This window comes from Eschscholzia californica, unplaced genomic scaffold (assembly GCF_041429995.1).
Source record: "Eschscholzia californica isolate CP2 unplaced genomic scaffold, dmEscCali1.0.p SCAF_5, whole genome shotgun sequence".
Lineage (NCBI taxonomy): Eukaryota > Viridiplantae > Streptophyta > Magnoliopsida > Ranunculales > Papaveraceae > Eschscholzia > Eschscholzia californica.
The window spans coordinates 16,766,043-16,775,694 of NW_028238472.1; the positions used below are offsets into that span (position 1 = coordinate 16,766,043).

Genomic DNA, 9,652 nt, shown 5'->3' on the forward strand with positions numbered 1-9,652 from the left:
CTACTTTAATTTATAATTAATACCAATAACGGTAATTAAAAATAATAATTATTATCAGTTGAAATGACATATTTTTACTGATATTTCTAAAGTATTTTAATATTTTTCAAAATCTATCTCGATATTTCAAAGATATATGATGCGCGTTCTAACCCGTCTTATTTATGCTGACGGAATCCAGTTGACCCAAAATACACAATTAATATATATTTTATATTGATATATAACAATATATTGTTGATATCACAGTAATATGTCAATAACTATTTGGTCGGTCTTAAGGGTCTTTATACTGATGATGATTAATTAATGTATTTATTCATTATGTATCCACACGGTTGTGAATGTAAAAACTCTTGGAGTCCACGTCAAAAAAATAAAAATATTATTAGCAATATATTATATATGATATAATATGTAATAATATTATATTGGTTATTTATTGCAATATATTATACTTTCATTGACATGAAATCCATGAAAGTCTATAAAATGTCAATGAAAATTGTCAATAAGAATACGTGAAAGATTATACAATGTCAATAGAGATGTCATTGAAATGATAATGAGAATCCATGAAAGTCAATGGACTCTCCATTGTCAATGAAAATGTACATGGACATGAAGTATATGAATGTCGACCAAAGTCTTGATTGACTGTTCAACAAAAAAAAGTCTTGATTGACTACTACACCCCCTAAATTTAGGAAACATTAATACTATAAAGGAAATCTAGTATGTGTGTAATTCTTTCAATTTTAACAACAAAATATCAATATTTTCTTTATTCGCTGTGAGTTTCGAGTTAACTAAGCTTTAAACATAGATCTAAAACTTTTATGAGTTTTCCGCTATGTCAACTCAAAAAAAAAATGAATTTAAATTTTGACCATGTCTTGGGTGAAAATTACGTTGCCTTTAACAAGTATCGACATTGCCTATAAAACTTCATTTGATTAAAGATCCAATATGAGTAACACATATGACAAAGTCGGCGCACACATCCCCTTGCCTTGTGAATTGTAAGTTTTTCATATTTTGAGAACAATTAAACTTGGGCACTGCAAAGAGTACCTGACCAGAATGCTACAAGTGGGTGAAGCTTTTGCTCTCTCTAAGCACCTAGTCGACTAACTTGGGTATTTAAGGGTTAAGTTCACCCCCATTATCTTTTTTATCTTCTTCCGCAAAAAGTCCTTCAACAATTTTTCTTCTCAAAATTCTAGGTGAAAATGCACTATCACCGACAATCTTCGACACCGACATTTAGCAACGTCAACACAAATATACGGAATAACCAATCCGAGTGAGATATTCCCAATTAAGTTGTTATATCATCTTTTTAAAAGAAGTTAATCGTAGATGAATGGGGTTTTAAAAATATGAATCCTACATAGATTGGAACTTTGAAACCTTTTCGTGCACACAGAAGTTTGTAATTGATATACAAACATACTCTAACTCATTATTTGATGTTTGAATACGTATTGTACAGTTTGGTGCACACAAAAATTTGAAATTTGGGCAACGTAGTCAAACTAGTCGAGTTCGGGATCTTTCACAACCAAACAAGTCAGATGATCCATCGGGACATGAAAGGTCGCGGGCTGGCCAACCTGTTTACTCTTTAGAAGTGCCAAACTGACCCGTCTGTTTGGCCATATTTGTGATGCTTCTTGTGTTTCCCTTTTCACAGATTCCATGTAACATCCAATGTTTCGAGTTAAATAAATGGAAGCATAAGGTTAGATGATTTGGGCATTTGACATTTGGGTCAAAGTCAAAATGGGGGATAAATTTGCAAACAGTGCAAATTATAGGTGTATTTTTGCAAGAAAGTAAATTCAGGGACTAAAGAAAAATTTCTTGAGCCTTAGTGAAAGAAAAAGAAAAGGGTTATTTCCCTAATGGCCCCCAACTTTGTGACCAGCTTCCCGCCTGACCCCCTACTTTACGAGAAATACCCATATGACCCCCTTCCGTTATAACACCGTTACTCTCTCTCTTCCATTTCTTTTCTCTCTCCTCTAGCATGTTTTCTCTCTCTGCCACCTTGTTATAACCAGCCACATCATCGTCTTCACCGACAGGTCGTCGGCCGGCGACCTTCAAAACTTTTTTTTTCTCTCTCTCTTCTCTCTCTAAATTTTTTATTTTTTTTTAAATTCTCTCTCCTCTCTCTCTCTAAACTCCGACGAAGGGAAATCCCTTCGCCGGAGTAGGTCGAAATCGACCTTGAACAGGGGAATTCAATTATCTGTTCAAGGTCGATTTCGACCTACTCCGGCGAAGGGAAACCTCCTTCGCCGGAGTTTAGAGAGAGAGAGAGAAAAAAAAAAAAATTTGAAGGTCGCCGGCCGGAAATTTGGCCGGCCGGCGACCCTGACGGTGAAGACGATGATGTGGCTGGTTTTAACGAGGTGGCAGAGAGAGAAAACATGTTGGAGGAGAGAGAAAAAAAATGAAAGAGAGAGAGTAACGGTGTTATAACGGAAGGGGGCCATATGTGTATTTCTCGTTAAGTAGGGGGCCAGACGGGAAGCTGGTCACAAAGTTGGGGGCCATTAGGGAAATAACCCAAAAGAAAACAGACGTTTTTTTTCACTATTCACTGAAGCTAGGGTTTTCTTTTTGGGAAAATTCGATCGAAGGGGAGACATTGCAGTGGATTTCACAGGGGAATTCAATTATCTGCTAACGTAAGTGCTATTGAGAGTTAATGTCATAGCTTTTTTATATAGTTTTTGTGAGAAATTTTAGTTTCTCTCTCTAAAGTGTTATAGCTCTACCTCATGGAGTTTTTGAATTGAAATTTGATGAATCCAGCGATTTAAAAGAAGGAATTAGAAAATTTTCATCAAGGAAAGCTATTCTAAGTCATATTCATCCAAATCAAGGTAAGAAAATCAACAATTTAGACAATTATTGAAGCTATTATGGTATTTAGGGTTTTCTAATCGGATATTTTGAGGATTTCCTATATTATATGTGTTGATGGTGAAATTTGTGTACTTAATGTCATCCCCTAGGAAATTCTGAACATTTAGAGAATGCAAATCGTAAATTTGAGAAAGAACAGAGAGGTAATAATATAGAAGGTTATTCTATGTATTCTATTGTTTAACATATGATTCTTGGGTGAAGAAGTTAATCTAATAAGTGAAACTCGGAACCGGATGCTACCCGTCCACTATGACCTAGCAAACAATGGCGGGGTAGTCAGAGACTAGTTGTCGTTCCTCTGATAATATATTTAGTGTGTGTATGTATAATTCTATAGTAGTAACTTTCTATGCATAAACATGTATTTCGAGTGTTAAAACATGTTCCGTTTCGAAATAAAGTAATTGAATTATCATCATGGAGTAAGGCCTTCTGCCGTTGTGCTTTGAAACGAGATAAAATTGTGAGATAGAACGAAGAAACATGCTTTCATGTCAACTTCCTTAACCTATCAGGAAGAACGAAGGAATGAAGAAAAAGAGTTTTCATGTTTCCTTATCTTCTTCAATTTCCACTTTTTATTTCTTCTTCTGACTTGTCTCGGTGTCCGGTGGGGAGTGCTTGCAGGGTACTCCCGAATTTGACAAGATAGGCTTTAGTTCTGCAAGATTTTTCTGTTGAAATCGATCATAGGCACACCACACACTATAAGATTTTACCAGAATGCATTACAATATCGACCTTAGAATCAAACTCATCGAAACAAACCATTTTTCATGTGCAATGTAGTTGCCAGCTTCAGGAATTATGATATAACCTCCTGCTGCCTCGACCGAATTCCCCAATTAGGTTGAAGTAGTCAACATTTTATTTCAATTGAAGAAGGGAAATTAACTCTTGTTCGTACGGTAGTACCTGAGTTTTGCATGTCATATTTTTTACCCTTATTTTGTTTTCGTGCTGCTGAGTTTCCGTGCGATATTCCATGAACTGCTACTAGTTTATGTCCTCTGGTCTTTTCATTTGGTAGGTTTAGTTGTTCGCTTTGTCTTTTTGGCTTGTTGCTCTATTTGTTGAGTTTGTTTTTTTCATCGTCTTTCTGGGTGCTGCAAATAGACAGTAGAGTTTCCATCACTATTATTCTTAAATATATTCATTTGCTATTTGAAATAGGAGGACAAATATTTCATGTGAAGGTGTCCATTTCCAGATTTGCTTTACGAAAAAATGTAGATACAACTCTCTCGGTATTGAGGTTGTGAGGGCACCGGAACTGGAAATCATTCTTCATAGAAAAAGTAGACAAAAAGTATAGAATTCAGATGAAAATGAAGTAAATCCAAAATCATTAATTCTTTAAGTCATCCTCTTTTGTAGATTTAGTTAATTGTACCAAAAGCCAAAGGAACTTCTTTCTTTTCTTCCTTGTTCTTTATTTTGTATCAGGAGAGATTTGATAATTTCTTTTGCCCGAAAAGTACTAGTTTAGGTAGTGACGATAGCTTGAATGTATGACACTATGACCCCATAGAAAAAGAGAAGAGCTGCAATGTTGAGTTTATGAATTGCTACTTGGTTACGAGAGAGAGAGAGAGAGAGAGAGAGAGAGAGAGAGAGAGAGAGAGAGAGAGAGAGAGAGAGAGAGAGAGAGAGAGAGAGAGAGAGAGAGAGAGAGAGAGAGAGAGAGAGAGAGAGAGAGAGAGAGAGAGAGAGAGAGAGAGAGAGAGAGAGAGAGAGAGAGAGAGAGAGAGAGAGAGAGAGAGAGAGAGAAGAGAGGAGGAGAGAGAGAGAGAGAGAGAGAGAGAGACTGTTATTGTATGGAAAATATAGTTTTATGGATGATCTAAAACTAGTTTATGATTGAATTCTTTGTGCCAATTACCAAGCAAGATTTTCAGCATTGAAATTTATTTTGATAATGCACTTATTGTTTGATCAGATTATTTTTGTAGCATCTGAAACTAAAATATGGCTCGTGATAAATGACATTGTTCCTCATTTGAAAGACACATGTGTCTCATTCAGAACCTTAAAGAAGTATTGGCTATGCACTTATGCCGTTAACCCTGCTCCTTTCATTTTCTAACTCTGAAATTTGTATTTTGTGAATCATCATTAGTGAGATCCACCACAATCCCGTTTCATCTCTAGAATCAGGGCAAGAGGCGTCGAACTGAAGAAGTCGTTGATCAGGTTTTTGTTGAGTTCTATTAAATGGCGGCAGCGACATCTTTTTCTGCCTATCTGAGAAAATGGAGCTCATCATGTGCTATCATGCAACAACAGTTTGTCATTATCTTCGACTCGCACATTTGCCGGATACTTGTCATCATCTTCATTTATTTCCTTTGGCAAAAATGATAAGAATAAGGAAGATGGAGGCCAAAAGGGGTATTATCATTAAAAGAAATAGGAAGGAAAAAAAAAAAAAAATAAAAAAAAAAAAAAAAATAAAAAAAAAAAAAAGAAAAAAAAAAAGAAAAAAAAAAAAAAATAAAAGGAGAGAGAGAGAGAGAGAGAGAGAGAGAGAGAGAGAGAGAGAGAGAGAGAGAGAGAGACTGTTATTGTATGGAAAATATTAGTTTTATGGATGATCTAAAACTAGTTTTATGATTGAATTCTTTGTGCCAATTACCAAGCAAGATTTTCAGCATTGAAATTTATTTTGATAATGCACTTATTGTTTGATCAGATTATTTTTGTAGCATCTGAAACTAAAATATGGCTCGTGATAAATGACATTGTTCCTCATTTGAAAGACACATGTGTCTCATTCAGAACCTTAAAGAAGTATTGGCTATGCACTTATGCCGTTAACCCTGCTCCTTTCATTTTCTAACTCTGAAATTTGTATTTTGTGAATCATCATTAGTGAGATCCACCACAATCCCGTTTCATCTCTAGAATCAGGGCAAGAGGCGTCGAACTGAAGAAGTCGTTGATCAGGTTTTTGTTGAGTTCTATTAAATGGCGGCAGCGACATCTTTTTCTGCCTATCTGAGAAATGGAGCTCATCATGTGCTATCATGCAACAACAGTTTGTCATTATCTTCGACTCGCACATTTGCCGGATACTTGTCATCATCTTCATTTATTTCCTTTGGCAAAAATGATAAGAATAAGGAAGATGGGAGGCCAAAAGGGGTATTATCATTAGCTATGGTATCCCCCTCCTCGCTTTACAGTCATCATCATCACGAGGTCGGAAAGGCAGCAGTGCGAAGAAGAGCTAGGGGAAATCCCCCCTTGTTTTCCTCCTGTAGGAGATACTTCCGTGTATCATCATCGGTATCATCTGAAGCAGAAACTGCATCATCACCCACAACTATTGCCGAACCAACATCCTCCCCTCCAATTCCATCTTCCGAGTCATCTGAGCCTACTATTAAGGATGTAGCTGAAGAATTGGACATCAGAGTTGGACGCATCATTAGGGCATGGAAACATCCTGAAGCAGATTCACTTTATGTCGAAGAAGTGGACATGGGAGAGGAAGAACCCAGGACTATTTGTAGTGGCCTCGTCAAATACATTCCTCTTGACCACCTTCAGGTACAAATTTATCTTTCTACTGTTAAGTTCCTCTCGTAATCATTTACATCTTCTATTTGGGGAACCAGTCTTAATACCTCAACACATGCAGGACGCCAAGGTAATTGTCCTTGCAAATCTTAAGCCACGGAACATGTGTGGTATCAAGTCAAATGGAATGCTTCTTGCTGCTTCTGATGCAGCACATGAGAATGTTGAGCTTCTTCAGGCTCCAGAAGGTTCATTACCTGGTGAGAGAATATGGTTTGGATCTGAGAATGAAAACAATCAGTCTTCTCCTGCTACCCCTAATAAGGTATTGTACTCCATGATTCATCAGTCCATCCTCATATTGAAACTCGAAATAAGAAAAGAAAAAAGAAAAATCTAAATTTTGTGTCGGACTTGGATTCCTCGGTTAAAAACTGAAAAGTTACTATATATACCTAGTAGAATGGCTAAGCGGCTAACTCGGAAAAAGTAGTTGTTATTCCAATAAGCATGGGACATCAATATGCATAATCATACCATCATATCTTGACGTTCAAAACAATTTGAACTATTTGGTCTCAGGCTTGGCTAAATGAACCACTATTTATCGCCAACAGATGAAAAAACTAATTCGAAATCACCTACGAGCTACGACCTTGGTTTGTTCCTCTAAAGATGTAATGAATCTGTCCACGGGCATGTAGGCTCCCTGGATAGGGTAAAAACGAGAGAGTGGATTGTGATAATATTTTACAGTACAAAAAAAGACGTTGATGATACCAGTTATTTCGGTTAATAATAAAAACGTACAGTGGTGTTGTCATTTTCTTGGTTAATGTTTTATCCATCCTCCTACTGTGTGTCTTGGGCCTCTGTCACCCCTAAAGCTAGCTCAAGAGGTGAAGCTTTCCCTCACACTTATAGGTGACCTCTACCCCTCTCACAACTTATGTGGGATAACTCCAACAATCTTTCCGTTCATACACTCGGACTTGGAAGACTATCTTCCCTCTCCGCAGTACCAACTGAAAGACTTCAGTAAACTGAGCTCTGATACTATTTGCGGGTGTCATCTTGGTCCTTTTCCCTACAACTGGTCTTGCTCCTCCAACAGCCAATGTGTTATAACCGTATAACTCAAACACTTGTTTGGATCAGATAAATGCTACCAAATCTCATTTCACCAACCAAAGACATTAATATACTATTTTGTCAGCTTATGAATAAATATCTGAAGTTGTTATTGTTGCTATTTATACAATGGGAGAATTTGACATACACCCCCACTATTATATGAATATTAGGACTACACCCCCACTTTTTCAAAACTTTTGATATACACCCCCACTTGGACGGAAACCGTCAACTCAGAGTTAAGTTGGGTGTGTGCGAAACACAAGCGCCAACCATGACGATTTTACCCTTTTGTAGTTGTTGAAATATTTTGAGCGATTTTGACATACACCCCCACTATTATATGAATTTTTGGACTACACCCCCATTTTTTGAAAAAAACAAAATTTTTCAATTTGCCCTCCAACGATCATCTTTTACCTTTTGTCTTATAAATTTATTTATCTTAGACAAGCTAAAAGGTCAAAGCGAAAGAACTATTTGAGATATCAAACTATAGAAAAGATGGGAGGAACTATTTGGGATATCAAGCGAAAGAACTTATTTATCTTATATGGGAGGAACTTATTTATCTTATTTGACATATAAGATAAATAAGTTCTTTCGCTTTGATCTTTTAGCTTGTCTAAGATAGATAAGTTTATAAGAAAAAAGGTAAAAGATGATCGTTGGAGGGCAAATTGAAAAATTTTGTTTTTTTCAAAAAATGGGGGTGTAGTCCAAAAATTCATATAATAGTGGGGGTGTATGTCAAAATCGCTCAAAATATTTCAACATCTACAAAAGGGTAAAATCGTCATGGTTGGCGCGTGTGTTTCACACACACAACTTAACTCTGAGTTGACGGTTTCCGTCCAGGTGGGGGTGTATATCAAAAGTTTTCAAAAAGTGGGGGTGTAGTCCTAATATTCATATAATAGTGGGGGTGTATATCAAATTCTCCCTTATACAATACATTAAACCATATTGGGAAAGCAATACTTGAAACTGACAGCCATACTTGTTTTTTTCAACTGTGAATGAATGTAATACTGATAAAAAAAGTTACAACGTTGAAAACAAGCTGTTAAGTTCCTTGCAGTTGTGTATGTTTTGATTACAATAATAATGCCTCCCATTTGCAAACGAAAGCTGGGAAAGACTTGAGTTTAAGCTCAAGGAATATTTCCAATGCAGTGAAATAGTGCTCCTTTGTTATGGTCTCAGCCTTAGAATGTTCTATATCATTTGAATATTCTGCTGTCATTCACATTATACCCATTTACCAAAGTTTTCTTATTTGACTTCCTTTGGTATTTAAGATTTCATCTTTAACCTGCAGGTACAGAAGAAAAAGATCTGGGAATTGGTGAGCCCTCATATGAAGACAGATGGTTCTTGTGTGGCTGTACTTGGAGTACATCCAATGAGGACATCAGCTGGTGTGGTTGTGTGTAAGTCTCTATGCGATGGGAAAATCTCTTGATTCACAACGTTCTTATGTGCCAATCAGCTTATCGTTGTCTGTACGTGGCCTCCTTTTCAGTTAACCGAATCTGATATTAGTTCTTTATGTGGAAGAAGTGTCTAAATAAGGTTTTATTAGTTCTTTCAAGTCTTAACCCGGTAACACCATTTCATTCTATAATCTTGTTGCATTTGATCTCTTATCTACAACCCAGCAATTGATTCATATACTCTTTGAATTTTTTGGCACTAATCAGTAATCATAATTTGCATCAGCTAGTATGTATGAGGACAGTCTCCTCCATTGTTCACCTGAAACCTTCAAACGCTAAATTTCAAAAGGTGAAAGTGATCGAATTTATGTCGTGGATAAATGTGTAGGCTGCATCCTTTCTTGTACTTGTTTCATGTAGCTGCAGATGTATTGTGTATGAGCTAAGGTAATTGTCCTTCGTGGGTTCTACTGTAGAGAACACAAAATGATTTTTGTATGACAGGTCCTGATTTATTTGTTAAGGGGTTTTTTTTTTAATTTGTGTCAAACAAATATTGCAGAGTTAAACTGATAGTTTTCTCCCTGCAAAGTTGGGGAGAATAAAAACATGAA

General features: G+C 36.4%; 1 protein-coding gene across 2 annotated transcripts; it reads left to right on the plus strand.

Moving 5' to 3' along the window:
* Positions 1–2,591: 2,591 nt before the first annotated feature.
* Positions 2,592–9,320, plus strand: LOC147537498 (Nucleic acid-binding, OB-fold-like protein). Of its 2 annotated transcripts, none has more exons than XM_086643284.1 (5): positions 2,592–2,699; positions 2,827–2,897; positions 5,816–6,495; positions 6,587–6,790; positions 8,921–9,320. In XM_086643284.1, the coding sequence occupies exons 3-5, from the start codon at positions 5,911–5,913 to the stop codon at positions 9,062–9,064; spliced, it is 933 nt and encodes a 310-aa protein (XP_086499410.1). In that variant the 5' UTR covers positions 2,592–2,699; positions 2,827–2,897; positions 5,816–5,910; the 3' UTR covers positions 9,065–9,320. The 2 variants fall into 2 exon arrangements, with proteins under 2 accessions (XP_086499410.1, XP_086499411.1); XM_086643285.1 differs by having other exon boundaries at positions 2,604–2,699; positions 2,827–4,102; positions 5,595–6,495.
* The last annotated feature ends 332 nt before the right edge of the window (positions 9,321–9,652 follow it).

Bases quoted from the DNA above. Each gene is read 5' to 3' on its own strand.
- LOC147537498 (XM_086643284.1), top strand. From the start codon at position 5,911: ATGGCGGCAGCGACATCTTTTTCTGCCTATCTGAGAAATGGAGCTCAT. The intron at 6,496-6,586 runs GTACAAATTTAT...CAACACATGCAG, and splicing joins TTCCTCTTGACCACCTTCAG to GACGCCAAGGTAATTGTCCT. The intron at 6,791-8,920 runs GTATTGTACTCC...TTTAACCTGCAG, and splicing joins CTCCTGCTACCCCTAATAAG to GTACAGAAGAAAAAGATCTG.